The sequence below is a fragment of the Thermobia domestica genome, chromosome 12 (assembly GCF_964235325.1).
Source record: "Thermobia domestica chromosome 12, izTheDome1.hap1.1, whole genome shotgun sequence".
Lineage (NCBI taxonomy): Eukaryota > Metazoa > Arthropoda > Insecta > Zygentoma > Lepismatidae > Thermobia > Thermobia domestica.
The window spans coordinates 109049140-109067053 of NC_137465.1; the positions used below are offsets into that span (position 1 = coordinate 109049140).

The 17914-nt window shown below is 32.8% G+C and overlaps 1 protein-coding gene across 1 annotated transcript in view; it reads right to left on the reverse strand.

The window, feature by feature from the left end:
• Positions 1-17914, reverse strand: part of LOC145666069 (dual oxidase 2-like) — a 363698-nt gene that overhangs the window by 87562 nt on the left and 258222 nt on the right. Inside the window, exon 20 of the mRNA XM_081733166.1 lies at positions 13948-14041. Within this exon, the coding sequence (XP_081589292.1) occupies positions 13948-14041 (94 nt within the window). The remainder of the gene's footprint in view (positions 1-13947; positions 14042-17914) is intronic.

Genomic DNA, 17914 nt, shown 5'->3' on the forward strand with positions numbered 1-17914 from the left:
GTTCCTCTTCCTCTCCTTAACAATATATAAAATTCTTCTTCTTTTCCCCTACTGCTAATATTTCTAACACCTTCTCATTCGTTTTCCGTTCAATACAGATAATTCTCTCCTTTTTTTCTCCATTCTCATGTTTCGAAAGCCTGCAATTTTTTCATCGCTTTTGCGTAATGTCAGTGTTTCTGCTCCATAGAGTACATATTGGAATCAGTAAAAGGAAATCTCAATATTTAATTGGAAGTTTTCTCTAATACAAGGATTAGCTAATGGTGGTTGAAAAAAAAGATCTGACGCCTTAGGGTGTAAAAATAATTTTGCAATTCATGGTATTTCAATAATCTGTGCCGCCTTGATTTTCTTTCATGTGTCTCAGTTTGGGAACCAGTGGAGTGTTGGATCTGTTAAAAAAAATATAGAAAGATTACGAAACGTTGTGATTTAGGCATATCTTATAAGTAGTGAAGCGTGGGCACCCATTAAAAAAAATAAAGGTCATCACCTATGTTGTACACTATCATCATACTTACACGAAGTTAAACTATCTTACATTTAGAAACATAAATTGTATTTCCATTACTATTTTCGCATTGTAGAGTTTATTATCCCTTATATCAATAGTAAAATTTACCTATGAAAAGCTTGAGATTTCTTAGATGCAAGACTTGCAGGACTCTTGCATGCAAGACTTGCAAGACTCTTGCATGCAAGACCAAGACCAAGATCAAGACTGGGTGTGCAAGACCAGAACCAAGGGTTCCAGTGCAAGACCAAGACCAAGACTGGATGTGCAAGACCAAGACTATATATCTTTCTCCTCCTCCAACAAGTGGCAGGGCTGATTTGGATTTAAACTGGATCGGATATGTCACTGTTTATCTGAATGATCCCGAAAACTATGAATTAGACACTAATATTGGTCATTTTCGATCATTATTATATATAGCTCCCCCTCCTATATGCTGCGGGACACGGCATTAGAATTGTCACTGTTAATCTCAGCTACTCCTAAAAGTATGGATTCGACACTAATATTAGTCATTTTCGATCATTTTTAAATGTTTATCCCCATCCCCTACGTTGTACTCTCCCTTACCCCAACTATCAGGGCTGAAATTGGATTGAAACAGCATCAGAAGTGTCACTGTTTCTCTCATCAACCCGAAAACTATGGATTCAACACTAATATCGGTCATTTGTGATCATTTTTAAATTTCTCTCCCCTCCCCCTCCCCTACGTTGCATCGTCAAAGTGAACAGTCTAAAGTAATCCCTGCCCCTAAACTCATATATGTTGAAAATTTGATTAAGATCGGTCGGGTGGTTCAAGAGTGATGAAGTCACAAAGGCAATCATTTTTATTTTATTTTTTGTTACATATACCTCCCTCCTTACCCTCCCCTACGTTGGCTCGTCAAAGTAAAACGATGAAAAACACCTAAGGCCCGACCCTTATATATGTTGAAAATTTGATCGAGATGGTTGGGTGGCTCAAAAGTTATTAGGTTTTATTAATTTTTATTTATACGTTTCTCTCCTCTTTTCTCCATGCCCACGTGTCGAAAGCCTCTATTTTTTTATCCCTTTTGCGTAATGTTTTTGCCCTTTAGAGTACATATTGAAATCATAAAAAACAAAATCTCAATATTTACTTGGAAGTTTGTTCAATACAAAGATTAACTAATCAAGGTTGAAAAAAAAAAAGATCTGACTCCTTTAGAGTGTAAAAATAATTGGATTGATCATGGTATTTCAGTAATCTGTGCCGTCTTGATTTCCTTTCTCAGGGGTAGCCTCTCTAGTTTTGGGAACCAGTGGAATATTGGATGTTATAAAATATAAAAAGATTACGAAACGTTGAGATTTATCTTACAAGTAGTGAAGCATGGGCGCCCATTAAAAAAAATAAAATAAAATAAAGGTCATCGCCTATGTTGTACATGTAGAAATATAGATTGCGTTTCCGTTACTATTGGCGCATTGTAGAATTTATCCCTTATATCCAGAGTAAAATTTACTATGGAAAGCATAAGATTTCTTAAAAGCAGGACTTGCAAGACCAAGACTGGGTGTGCAAGACCAATTTGGTGTTGGTCTTGCATTTGCTCATCACTATTCATTACTATTATCTATTTAAAAAAAAAAAAAAAAAAAAGTTTAAGTCTGTGCTAATTCAAACAAATTAATGCTTAATATAAAATTAGTTTCAATAATAGATTTATGAGACGCTATTATTATTATTATTATTATTATTATTATTATTATTATTATTTGCCTTGGCACAGACTGCATTTTTTTATATATAGATAATGGTAAAGAATTATTTTCAGCTTTTTGGAATTGTTTTCATTATTTTCTGCTTTCTAGAGCTTGTATTATTTTCTACTTTTTAGTGCTTTTGTTAAAGTTCTGTTAATATTGTTTTATTAAAGAAAAGTTACTATTTCTTTCAATTTCATATCGTAGGATATCGGAAAGAAAGTTATGTTGTGCAGCAAACAAATTTCTTTATTTCATTAAGTGTAAAATTAAATTTCTTACGAAAAGGATATTTTCTTTTCTCTCTCTCTCTCTCTCTCTCTCTCTCTCTCTCTCTCTCTCTCTCTCTCTCTCTCTCTCTCTCTCTCTCTCTCTCTCTTCTTTCACCAATTTCGTCCAAATGATCTTCCAAAACCATTACACAAATATTTGGAACATCATAGAGGAAAGAAGATTTTATTTTTAAAAAATCATTTATTAAGCAAAATTAGAATGCATTTCATTTTAATTTTTGTTCTTCATTGATTTTTCCTTTTAATAATGTTTTAAAAAATATTATCCGACTTCAACAAAAGCGCTAAAAAGTAGAAAATAATAAAAGCATTAATAAGCAGAAAGCGCTTATAACTGTAAAATTCATTAGTATTATCTATAAAAAAAAATTGAAGTCTGTGCCAAGCCAAACAAATTATTACCTAATATAAATTTAGTTTCGATGATAATTTTATGAGGCATTAGTTTGTTTGGTTTCTGATGAATTACTTTCTGCTTTTTGAGAGTTTTATTATTATTCTTTTCATTATTATTATTATCATCATCATTATTGTTGCTTTATAGTGCACTTATTATTTTCTACATTTTAGCGTTTTTGTTGGAGCCGGTTGATATTGTTTTCTTAACATTTTATCTAGTTTTACGTCCCATGGTTATGTACGTTGGGCTAAAAGAGAGATAATTAAAGTGAATGATTGTGAAATTAAAGGTTTTGTGTACTCCTACTGGGAATCGAATGCAGGGCCATCTGCACCAAAAGCACACACGGTAGTTACTAGACAAGTATGGAGGGCAATAAAGTGACTCGATCTGCTACAATTGAAATAAGGAAGCAATATCCTAAAGATCCTTGAAAGGAACTAGAAAATATGCCTATATCTATTTTCTTTTACACGCCATTTAAGCAATTGTGTACATGTAACGAGGAAGCGAATTCGTTGGTTGGTTGATCTGGACATTAGCATTTCTTACAGCAATGTATTTATGAGATGTGGACATATAATTTAACGTGGAATCCAAACCGCATGAGCACCCACCAGGAAACAAAATCATATAGCCATGATGGAGATAAGGAAAGGGAATTCATGGTCATCCAACAATCTAGAGCAGGGGTCCTCAGTCCACCAGATAGTGCTGGCCACATTAACAATTCCAATAATGTTCGCAGGTCACAGTATTAAAGATTGCTCAAGAGACAAGACGAGACATAATTTCCGAGACGAGATACTGGTGAGACAGAGTTCTTCCAATAGAAACAGCACTTTCCAAGACAAAACATCACTTACACGATACCTTGAAATGAAATTAAATGAAATCTTTGAGTTTTACGTCCCACGTTTATGCCGGTTAGGCTAAAGGAGACGGTGATGATGAGTAATGAATGAAATGGTGGAATGAAGAAAGTGGGAGGAAACGGGAGAACCCCAAGAAAACCCACGCACATGGTGTTTGTCCACCACAAAGTTCACTTGGCGGGGGCTGGGATCGAACCCGGAACCCCAAGCACCAGAGGTCTACCACTAAGCTACCGCGGCCCCCTACACGATACTTTCCCGAGGCGAGACATCTTCGATTTATGTTTCTTAGGCAACTAGAACTGTATATAATTTTTGTAAATCGGATTTCTATATAAGATATTTAAATTTTCTAAGGATGGGGGACACAGCAAAGAGCTCTATGGGCCATGTATTTCAACATCCTTGATCTAGAGCATAAAACGGAGAATGATGTTGGAGCTCTAACACTTTTTTCTTCTTTTAGTTCATCAAAGCATAATTGGTAAATAGCACAATAAACTATGAATTTGCTCTTGAATGACTTAAGGTTGAATTGACAAATTTACTACATCTGGACATAAATTATCAGAGACATATTGAACATCAGGTTAACTTTTCCCCTTAACACTCAAGTTATTTTATAATGTGATTGTGATTAAAACCTATAATAGACTACCGTAGTAACTTCATATACTATATTGTTTCCAACATTGTTAAGTTTTCATTGCTCATCATTAGCTACATTTGATCGATCCTAAAAACATTCCCGTTGTCTTAGAGGTCATTCCTCGATTTTTACTCGTCGACTGAACTCACTTTCACCCGTATACTATTAACTCTGAACGTTATATGGGTGCTACCACCGACCAAAAAAGATTACAATGGTAGGTAGTTAACTAACAATAAATCGATCTGTATGGTTGTTTGAAGGCTACAAATCATATCACAATCACTATTACTCTTTATTACGTTTATGATTGATCTGATCATTCAATACCGGCTTATTATCAGCTGACCAGTCTCTTCGAAGTTGGTCAGTGTATATAAAATCCAGGATAACTACGCTGAAAATCTTCCGAGGCAAATGGATTCACTGACAAATTATCCAAATAAATCTCCATAAATAAGCAGCACATGATTGGAGGACATCTTATTGTTGCAGCTGTATTTCTCACACAACAACCGAAGAAACAGTATAGTGGTGTATTCAATTGATTAGTTGATATCCATTTAATATTCTTGTCAGAGTGAGACTATATAGGTTGGGAGTTGCACTGGAGTCTGAACCATGGTAGTTTGTTCAATTTCTTACCGGGCGCTCTGGCCATTAAACTAAGGAGACGGCTTGTATGTTCGAAAATGGAAATGAAATTTTCCAGTTCAGTGTCCCATTATTATGCCCTTTTTTAACGATTAACTTCTTGTTACATTCAGCCCACAGTTCGTGTAATTTTTAGATATGTCAACACGATTAAATTACTTGTAGCAACATTATCTTTCATTTTCAGAACCTTCATGAAAATTATTATTCTGTTGTCATAGCAACCAAGCAAAATAAATGTCTTCCTTTTAACAACTCACACTATCTGATTATCAATATAAAATCAATAACATATTATATTATTTTCTTAGCGCCGTTTCCCAAAATAACTACAAGAAAATGTAAGTAATTTATTGCATAGATATACAATATCGTTGTACTTTATACCAAAGGAGACGAATGATTAATGAATGTAAATGATTATGAAATACTTGTTGAAATGAGTACATGGGAGAAACCGGAAGAACCTCGAGAAAACTCTCAGACACGATGTTATGCACCATAAATACACATGTCCTGAGATGGAACCAAGAACCTTTTGCATCAGAGGGAAGCGCTCTACTACTAAGCTACTGTGTCCCCTCGTATGTTCGAGCATCAAATGTTTATGCATTCTCAGTTTCTTGCGTATGAACGTTTCTTTACGTTTATTTTTATTTTTTTTAAAAAAAAAGCAATTATGACATTAGCTGATCTGCAAAAATGAAGTTAAACGTAAGAGAAACAGCAATGCAGAAAAACCTAAGAGAAAGCATTCTCATCGTCATTTAATGTAATAAATTTAATTTTCGAAACCACTTCATGAATGTTGCTTGGACTACGTAGTATTATCTGCTAGACAGTTATTAAGTCTCTCCTAAAATTATCCTTTTACATTACAAAAAAAAAATTTGCTATTGTGCAGAACCACATGGAATATTTCCAACATTATTTGCTCAGCAGTGGCGCATGAATATTTATATGATTATTTATGCTTTTGAAAAAAAAACGCGAAATGTTGAGAAAGCACTCCTCGTAAGTAAGCACAATAAATTTCCTCCGCTTGTAATAATAATACAGTCTTTCATTCTTTTTGAAGAAAAATAGATCGAGAATCCTTCTCTCGTAATTCTGAAAAATAATATTTACTTCTGCAGCGTGAGTGAGTGCTTTTAACCGACTTCATTCTGTATTCATATATTAAATAAAACAATTACTTTTGTTGTAGGTTGTAAAACCGAGTGAAATGATGATTACTTCCTATTAAATATGAATTTTGAAAACTGAGATGTGTAAACGGACTAGGTAGTTTTAAAAATAGATACTCTTAGAGAAGATGATGGGCTTAATACAGTCTGCAGTAAATGGAAATGGAAAATGTCTTGACCATCTAGTAATAACATAATTAACAACGTAATGCAGTATATTAGCGGTGTAGCAAGCAAATTGCTCAAGGGAGAGACATGACTTTTTTAGAGTTCCAGGAATTGTATACACTAAAAACAAACCAAAAGTATTCTTCCAGAATATACTTATAAAAACTCATATGTTAACATACTACACACATACATGTTATTTATTATTATATTCTCAGTACGCTAGCATGTTGAAACACGAATCTTGACAATGTGTGATGTTAGAAATGAAAATGAAATGAAATCTTTGAGTTTTACGTTCCACGGTTATGCCGATTAGGCTAAAGGAGACGGTGATGATGAGTAATGAATGAAATGGTGGAATGAAGAAAGTGAGAGGAAACGGGAGAAAACCCACGCACACGGTGTTTGTCTACCACAAAGTTCACTTGGCGGGGGCTGGGATCGAATCCGGGACACCTATGTGTGATGTTAGAATCATAGATTATAGGAAGTGAATTTATATAATTAGTAATAGTTGAAATTTGGTATTCTTTAATATTGACTTTTATAAAAATACATTACATATTTTAAATATTCCCCATTATATTAGGCATGAGTAATTAAAAATTTACAATAAATCTTTTTATATTGGACATTGTAAGTAAAACGGGCAGATATTTGTTTAGCGTACAAACACTATTTCCTGAAGAAACAAACTGCAGAGAGAATTAACTTTACAAAACAATGTATGGTTTACAGTGTAGAGACGCACTATTTATTTTCCTTTCTACTAATATGAAATATGGCTTCCGGTCATGCTCACTGCTACTTAAGGAAAAAAAATGTGATTTTTCTCATTTTAAAAAATACATTGTGAAAATCAAAAGGTTCATTTTTCACTATTTTTAAGTTTCTTTTGATGCTTTAGTTATTTAAAAAAAACTAGCAAGTTTTATGTTACATCAAGTTTATTTGTTTATTTTTATGTTACTTCAAGGATTCAAACATGATAACCTCAAATATTCAAAACTTGATACTAACAATAACGCATACTTTAAATCTAAATAAAAAATTACATTTGTTTAACATCCTTCAAAATACTACTCCTAACCTCTATCCATGTGTGGATAAGTCCCTGCCAGTTTTCGTTTACTAAATGGTAGATCCTATTTTTTAATGCTAGAAGTTTTTTTTTTTAATTTTGAAAGGTTTTCGCGGTTTGTTATATTTTCATTTCTAGATTGGTGTTTTATCATGTGAAATTAGAAATTCTTTATATAAACAAGTAGCAGACAGAAAGATCTTGCTAAACAAAATTCTAAGATACTAAAGTAATATTGCTTAACCTTTTAATGGAAAATAATAAAAAGGATAGATATTTGAAAGTTTCGGCAGATCATATGAAACTTACGTGACAGTAAGATTTCAATTTCAAAATAGAAAATAAATAAAAATCTTTCCATTCTGTAAAATGAAATTTATTATTATTATTATTATTATTATTATTATTATTATTATTATTATTATTATTATTATTATTATTATTATTATTATTATTATTTGATTTAAGGTAAAAAATTATAATTAATGAAAGTGAATGATTATGAAGAAATTTCTGAAATTTGAATGTGAAAGAAAACAGAAGTCTAATAAAGCCTACGCACCCTATGTTATTCACTAAAGCGCTCTTAGTTTGGATCCAACTGTGAACACCTTGCATCAGAGGTCAGCAATCTACTACTGAGGTCTCCTTTCTGGATTTGCGTCCCTGTCGTACTGGATTAAGTAGAAAATTGAATAACGTTAATTTGAAGACCGTGGAGACGAGTGCTCCGGTTAAGGCATATTGAAAAGAGTGGTAAAGTGCCACACGAGTTTGTGGTGGACAACATCGTGTGCGTAGGTTTTCTCAAGGTTATTCCGTTTCCTCCCACATCTTTATTCCACCAATTCTCTAATAACCATTCACTTTTATTAACCATCCGTCTTCTTCAGTCTTAACGTAGAATAACGTGGGAGGTACCACTAGAAATTTGATTTCAACTCACAAACAAAAACTTCTATTATAGTTAAAAACGCAAATATTCTTCATAGGGATTCGAACCTCTAATGAGTCCTTCCTGCTTGCTAGCGTGCGCGCGTTTCATGCACAGAGTTCCAAAACCGATTATATGGGACAGTCGTAAAATTTTAAGGCATTACGGTGTAGATTTGTCAAACGTCCAGTTTTTTACCGGACATTCAGTTTTTGACCTCCTTGTCCGGTGTCCAGTAAGACCTCAAAACTGGACGTCAAATATCCGGTAATTTTTCCTTTTACTAGTCCTATTCTTTGTTCTATTCAGATTATCTTGGAGTGGCTAAAGTAATCCGATGAACATGGTTAAAGCAGAGCTTATAATTCGCTTTGATATTGACCTGTGATGCACGTAATTTGCTGAAAAGTTGAACGCAGGAATATTTACTGAAACTTATCTAAATTTGCTAAAGGTCAATAAAAATACATTTTCAGGAGCGCAGCTAACACTGATTCATCATCAGCTACATCTTAGAACTAAATAATGCATCCACATCCACAAAAAGTAAATAGACATTATGAGATATTACCAACCCCAGCTGGTAAAACTTATTTATCAAGCATATTTTGTAAATGCCATAATTTTATTGCATTGTCAATTATGTTTGCTTTACTGTTTTAAATATGATGTATTATTGATGATAGACTACTAAAATTACATGTGCCGACTCAACCAAAACTTAAATAAGCAGGTTTAATAAATGCTTCAAAAGCAACCAAAGTTATTAAATTCGAACTCCGAATCGCTCACTTTTATGTGAAGTATCAGGTTGTTCACATTTTTGACGAGCGATGATTCACAATCTTAGGAGTATGTACTCCAGGAGAGTGTCCGGTATTTCCATTTTCAGAAGTTGACAATCCCATTACAGTAATTCGTATTCTACCATGTGTCAGGGTCCTTCGGTGCTGAAAGGGACGCTAAACTTCAACCAACGAACCATAAAACCCCTCCAACTTTCGTCTCATTATCGCCATCCTCAAACCGCTCGACTACACCACACTTGATCCCTGAGTCACTATACTTCTTCTCCTAAGATGACTGAAAATTCCATTGTTGATTCTTATCACTATTTTGTATGAAGATAGGTCATGTGAAAAGCATTGTCGAACCAGAACTTGAAATTCTCAGAATCAGCTCTTGAAGTTTATTGTCTTTCTGAGAACTGAAGTTCCCCTTCATTGAAAAGAAAATAGTATCTCTATACTTTTTAAAACTATACTGTATATTCCTTCAACAAACTAATAAAGTTTATCACGTAGAACTTCTACCAACGAGGAAACTTCAAATAGCAGCCAGTGTTCTTTCATTTATTTCCCAGCCTTCTTTCTTTCTCATTACGTAGATTGAATGCTCCTCTTCCTTTTTCCAGCAAGACATCCGTGAAAATAGTTTTGGTACTTTTCTTATCTTCCTTTCTCCTTCCGCAAATGGGTTTTCTACAGTTATCAATAGTTGTGCCATATTACATTACACGAGGTCTGTTACTTGGAGCACTTTCCCTTTCTTTTTTTTTTAAAAAAAAAAAAAAAAAAAAAAGAACTTCGTCTCAAAGTTAGGCTGCAGTGGTTGGACGTCATATGCTCCATGTCTAGCAATTCTGTTCTCTTAAAGGGGATAACGCTATTCACAACGGAAATATTTTAAAGACTGATTTAGAATCATTGCTTGGGTAAAAGAAAGTTAGACACTTTGATTTTAAAAGACGCACATCACTATAGTAGGACATATTACGAAAGTTATCTCCAAAATAAATGTCAACTTAGTGAATTTTGATGGATTTTTAACCGTCAATAGAAGATATTCTCCTCGTCATTTTCGATTATGAGCTGTACTCCACTAATCTCCGAATTAATTCAATTCAACCCTAAAAATTTGTTTATCCAGGACTTTATTTTGGAGAAGTAAAACTAAGCAGCTCTACACCAGTGATTCTTAAAGGAGGGTACTTTTTATTTTCAGTTGCGATATAAAGGTAATTCTAGCAATTTATTATTATTATTATTATTATTATTATTATTATTATTATTATTATTATTATTATTATTATTATTATTATTATTATTATTATTATTATTATCATTACTGCTGAATTTCGGTTTAAATCGGTTTCAGCTTAATAACCAGATAGCCGTCTCTGGCAAATGCAGGTTATTTGAAGAGTTCTTCTCCAACGAAATTCCTGACCATATGCAAGCGTCTTGCATTACTGATTTTGGTATTTTTGTTAAGAGATGTTTTGCGTTTATCTGTTCCAGTTACGTCACAGTACTTTTAGGGACAATTGCTATAGCTGAGATAATGTTTGGTCTTACTGTAACTTTCTGATATTTCCATAACCTTTTGATTTCGTCAGCCAGATCTTTATATTTACTTTTTTCGTACTGAATATTGTACGTATGTTTTTGAGTCAATGGTTCTGTTACACCTATGAAAGTTACTTCCTGGTCTTTTTTACTGATAATAGTAATATCGAGTCTGTTTGCACTTGCAGGTACCGTTATATCTGTACTGATTTCTCGATCCGAGTAAAGTTTGTATTTATCGTTTTCAAGTATTGGACTTGGTTAGTATTTGCAGTATGGTTTAGTATGGGTGATTAATTCCATGTTATGCGCTAACAACTCGTGAATACTTTTTGTAACATTGTTGTGGGTTTTTAGGTTATTATTATTATTATTATTAATATTAATATTATTATTATTATTATTTAGGATAATAGTAATACAATGAAAATATCAAACAACCCTACAGAATGTTTATTGAGCTTGTGAATAAGAACTTCTGGAGTAATGCTGCGTTTTGTTGGTACAGGATATTATAAAGAAAACTGTACTAAAATATGCATAAAGCCGAGGTAAAAATATTATTCTAAATCAAAGAATGTATTTCTACTCCATAAAATTTATGCGCAAATCACAAACATTGAAACTAGCATCAGTCATTGCATTTATAATTGTACGTGGTATATTTTCTTTAATGCAAAATTATTTCACTAGATTTTGTTGATTTTTATAAACCATTGGATTGGATTGAATAAGATTTAAGTTTAGCGTCCCTTTCAGCAGAGAGGCTACGTGAACCTCCAACTTAACGTGTATTTCGAACTACATGAGTTTCCGCTGGAAATCGAACCCGATCTTCCCGCGTCAAAGACGCATACGCTAACCATATAGCTACGAGGAAGTTAAATGTCCTATTGGAATATAAAATGTATAATCTGTATGAGACTCATCATAAACTTATTTTAAATATAAGAAAGACATACTAAAAGAACTCGAATAAAGCTGCAATTTATATATGAAGTTTTGCATTTCATAAACCTTAAATAAACCCTTCTTGAGTGAAATAATAATAATAATAATAATAATAATATTATTATTATTATTATTATTATTATTATTATTATTATTATTATTATTATTATTATTATTATTATTATTATTATTATTATTATTATTATTATTATTATTATTATTGTATGTTATCATCTCTTAAATTTGTTACATATTCCAGTATAAACTAGTGTTCTCCTGTATCTGGAATTATGTTCTTAAATAAATAAATCTAATTTACGACTTTCGCAAGCAATGCACAATTAGACAAGAAATGAAGCAACAGCAAAGAATTATAATTAGCAATCTAGAACTGACTTATGCTGGGATGCCAAACATATGGGTTTCAATTCTGTTTACCTTCAATAACTACACAATACCATACTCAGGATATTATTCCAGTGGCGTATTTTGTGGGCTAGCAAGCCTACCGGCCGTAGCCCTAGAATTTTACAAAATAAAGTTATTATAATATAAATTAAATTATATTGATAATTTTATACTTTATTATCTTCTTTCAATGATACAAGTTTCTAAGAACTGTATGTATTTAGAAAGATCCACTAACTTCTTCGCACGCAGTCTGTCTCGCTAACCTAAGAGGTTTTCGATATGACAACGCAGTAGAAACCACTCTCGAGCTACTACAGCAAGAATCGTATCACCACATTCCGCTTCGACCCACCTCCATCCACAGCGTACGAACGGGCTGCTAGGAAACAGCAGTTGTCTCTAGAGAAATTGGTTTCTTTGGGCGTGAACGAAGAGTAGAGGAAAATTTATACGAGTAATGACAAGGCATTTTGGAGGTCTCTGGAAATTGTCTCGGACACCTTGAGCCTCGTTCCATAGCGGTTTGCGTCAACGAAACGAAAATTTTGTTTTATAGTATTTTGCGATTGTTGACATAACTGTTATAATTGCTTGTTCTATTATCTGCCTTTCGTTGCCAAGGTTCTTATAGACTGAGATTCTTCGTTGGCTAATCGCCTATTTCAGCGTTCTTTATTACTCGGACAGCTTCCATTTACTCTGGTGAGTAGGATTACTACCTATCCAAGACAAAATGTAGGGATACTTCATAGAACAAATGAAGGGAGAAATGTACGATCGTTTTTCCGTAATACTAACAAGATAATTTAAGTCTTGCTAGTGAAGAGAAAATCATATTTATCTACATAATAAAATTAAAGTGTGTTGTAAGGTTTTTTATATTATTTTGAAGACTGTATAATAACGTGGAAACTAAATACCAATAATAATAATAATAATAATAATAATAATAATAATAATAATAATAATAATAATAATAATAATGTACAGATGTTATAAAGGTTAGTGGTAGCCCAAGCCATCAAACTCTTATACGCCACTGTATTATTCTTATATTTCGTTTATTGAATTGGTTCATTTGGTTCATTTGGTGAATATTTTGTTCATTTTTTAATATCTTTTCAGCACCGTGGCTATATGAGACTGAATATACAGCTTAATGTGGAATCCAAACGACAAAAAGTTCCACAGGTTATATATAAATATATAATTGCTTCCACTACTGATATTAGTAAAAGATCAGTCATCCCAGCTACATGTAGTACTATTTTTTCACTTATTTGTAATCAATTAGTACTTGTAACGATGATTGACTAAAAGTTACCGCGGTTGAAGAATATAATGAATTCATAATACAATTCAATAACTTAAGTGTAACATTTTTCCAACCAGATCCTTGGTAAATATACTGAGAAAACATTGTTTTTAAATTATATATATCGTTGTAATATAAGGAATACGGATATAACAAAATTGGTATACTAGTAATGATATTGTCATAATGATCAATACCAATAACTTCAATTATTACTGCTTTTAGTATTAACTTATTTCTATTGTCATGTCTACATGCACTTTTAAAAACAATCTTAACATGATATTTGTCAGTGGTTAAAAATTTGTTCAAGTGAATATTATCTCCAAAACTACTAAGTTTTCGTTATTTCCAATGCACAGAAATTAATAGATATGAAATATTTTTATACTTAATTGTTCAGTATGAAAAAAAAGAACACTTACTTAATCATGTTAATGAAATCCTGTCGTGTAAGCTTTTTCAAACCATTGATGTCATACATATCAAACATAAGTTTTGCTTTTTCCTCGGCATTACCTATAAAATAATAATAATAATAATAATAACAATAATAATAATAATAATAATAATAATAATAATAATAATAATAATAATAATAACAGTAATAATTCATTTACGCTCAATCACAATGTTAATTCTGAAAAGAGTAAAAGTTATAACGATAACATTTATAAATATGTATATGTTGATATGGACAACAGTCCATATCGTATGATGTCATTGTCTTTATGGCCAGACCTGAACAGTTAACTTATAAACATGCTTGTCCATACACTTCTCATATAATACGTAAAGAAGCCATTATTAGTAGATGTTTTTCAATTATAAAGAAATAATTTTGTGAAAAATAAAGAGGTAAATGCAGATTTTTTGGGGAAAATAGATCAGTTTAAATATATTAATCTTGAGTGTTATTATTGAATATTTAGTGAGTAAACCACACTTTATTTAGATCCGAAATTCTGAAATAACGAACTTAGGGCTAATATATAGATGCTATAAAGTGAAAAATGATCATGTTTTCAGTGTAAGCCGGAATTTCTTAACACGTTCCGCACCTTATCAATATGAGTCTTAGTACTGCAATAATGCTTTACCGCTTTTACTGAATCGCATTTCACTGTGAAACTTACATGTCATGTTTTACTGAACCTGGTACATTGTTTCGAAAGCCACTCCGTAAATTATGTTTCTTATAACAATTTGTCATTAAAATTACACATATGGGGCTTTTTCTTTAGAATGTTTCATTACAAAAACACACTGTAATAAGTTATGATGTTATGTAAATACTCGTAATTCTCAGTTACTAGAATATTATTAGTCTACCCTTCTTAAGCGATTAAATTTTAAACTAAACACATGGGCGTGTGATTCTCTTATTAAAGCCTCGACCTAATTATAGAATTATCAAAAACAAACTAGAGACACATTTGCCGCTGGAATTCCGTTAACCTATCAATCGCACTGATGTATGGCAACAGCAAGACATTGTGTGTAACAGTGTTTCCAACAGACATGTTTTTGGGGGAGCACTGCTTCCCCGGAGCTCTGAGAGTGCCTCCCGGAGGAGACCAAATAATACATCTATGATATATTAATAAATAGAATATCACCAGCAGGACCCCCCCCCCCGGAATACTAAGGATGCCCCTCCCAAGAACATTTTTTCTGAAAGAACGACTGGTGGGTAATGAATGATATTTGTCTGAAGGGGAAAAGATCTCAATTTCTGGTGCAAATTATGGTTGTATAGGGAAATTTAAAATAGAAAATGATCCGCCGTTTCACGCTTAAGTTACACATATCTTTCGGAAAACTGCTTATTTGCAAAAGTATCTTATTGTAAATTCAAGGCTATTGTCGTGACCCTCTTATTGGTTCCTCGAACTGCAGCGACCTTGCTCAATCTTAAAAGCTAAAGTTCGTATTGTTTTAATTCTATATGAGGGGAGGTTTATAATCCTCTAGAAAACTTCAAAGCAATTTATAACATATCTACTAAAGATTAGTGACAGTAAGAGACGTACGCCTACGCAGGAATGGATCCTTGGGTTTTGGACCCCTCGAAATCCCCACTTTTCTATAAATTTAGTTTAATTTCAGGGGTAATTTTACAAATTTTAATATAATTTATTATATTGAATTTGAATCCCCTGGGAAGCTTTGGATTCTCCTGCGTATGTCCCTGATGACAGTAACTACATTAGGTTGACATGTAGTGTAAGAAAGGCCATAAGTTGAGTGTATAGTTGCAGAAAGGAATAAATATGTTTAATACAGCGATTATTATTTATTATTAATTAAAGCATTTAGTGCATCTTCTAATATTTGGATGATATCACAAAATGATTGAAACCATGATATGACGGAATCGATATCCTACAAGTTTAATCAATATCTTTGCTGTCATTTCCTGTTTTATCCCAGTTGATTTAGAAAAAAATAGATCTAGGTAAAATATGCCTATGCATTAATAACGCTGCATAATAATATGCAATAATAATATGTATCAAACAGCATCTTTAATATATGCATTTTCAATTGATTGATTGTTTAGATATCAATTTTATTTCAAGTCCTAGGTTATATGAGACAGAACCACTTGCTATAGTGAATCCGAACCACTACTCGTGATTGTACTGGAGGCAAGCACTGCATCGAAGTCGTAACTAAACGCAGTGGCTACATAATTAGCAGATACGTCTTTGGATCGGGAAATCCAAATTCGGTATCTGATAACCGCTCATATGGTTCGGATCCCATGTTAAGCTGTAGGCCAATGTTTCATATAGCCCTACTACTGACACGATGCTAGAATCTAATCTGATCGCAACCAAATGCCTTACTGCTTTTTGCTATACAACTGGAAAACAAATGATTGTTCAATTGGCAACGTGCTAATAGCTGGAATGATATAGTGGTGCTAATTCTGCCTTTAGTAGTTACATTATAACTATATGAATTTAGTGCTTCACAATAATATCTGCCACGCACAACAATTTGTATTAAAACACATTGGAATTCATAGCGACAAATCCACAATTCTACAAACACATGCAACATTAGGTATAAAATGGAACCAAAGCGTAATTAAAATTTAGAAATTTAAATGACTCGACCAGTGGTGTATCCAAATGAGGGGCTATCATTTAGCAAATTTTCCCGTAACTTACTTGCGATTTTGAACACACATTTTGTTCTTCACTAAGTTAATGCACTGGCCAACCAACTTGGATCATTGGTAAGCTAAAGTTTAGTTAGTTTATTACTTTAATTTTGCTTACATTGATTTAATTTATATTTCCTTATTTAGCATAGGGAAAAACAAACAAAGGGCCGAAGTGAGATCTGAGCAGTATTTTAGTTCATTATTGATTGATTATTATGAACAACAAGTTACTGCTTAGTTAATGAAAATGGACACAACAATTCAATTCTTTCCTATCTTGAGGTTGTATGCAATAAATGTTAACAGGTTGCTTTCAAATATTAAGTGACGCCGTCCGCCGAGCTTGCTCATGGAAATAAAATATCAATGCTAAAGTTTCAAATTTATATTCTCCTGTATTTTAACGCTAAGGCAGTTTTTATCACAGTTCACAATTATAGAGATTTTATATCAACATTATTGATTATTGCAGGCTAGAATACAAATAACACCTTAACAATTTTCCCGCTGTTTCTTCATGCTTTAAATAAAAATTTAAGATGGGGACTTCTTAATGGAGGAACTTAAGGGATCCCGAAAAACCGGACTTTGATGTCCGGTCGTGATGTTCGACCGGACACCATATTTTTTATTCAAAGTCCTGATTGTCCCGTCGCAAACCAGATAGTTGGTAACGCCAAATGGCTCTGCAGCATGGAATACTGAGTGTGGCTTTAAGTTTGTGAGTAGATACAATAGGGGGCTGCCAAATAAAGATCCAAAAATTAGATGGTGGAGATTGAAAGAGGACAAAATAAGAGCTTTATGGAGAAGGCTCACCAGAAATGTTGATTCCACATACGTGTAAAAAAACGGCGTAAAAGAAGAAGATTACGATGAAAATTATAAAGGAATTCCAAATTAATCGAACTTTTCTTACCAACAGTGAAACTATTCGATCGCATTAGCGGTCACATGGGGAAACTTAATGGGCCATACATTACCCCCGTTGCAAAGTTTTGATCGTTTACCTTTGTCACTAGGAGACATAGAAAAGACCCACCTGCCCTTGCGTTGAGTAATGTCACAGTCGTATCTTGAGAATCGCGATTAGAAATAAGTTGATTTTCTTTATGTGCATACTTTTATTGAAGTCACATTAAAAATTGCAAAACATATGTAATGAAGCGGACCACACGAAATAACTTTAAAGTTTAATTTCAACTTAAGAATGTGTT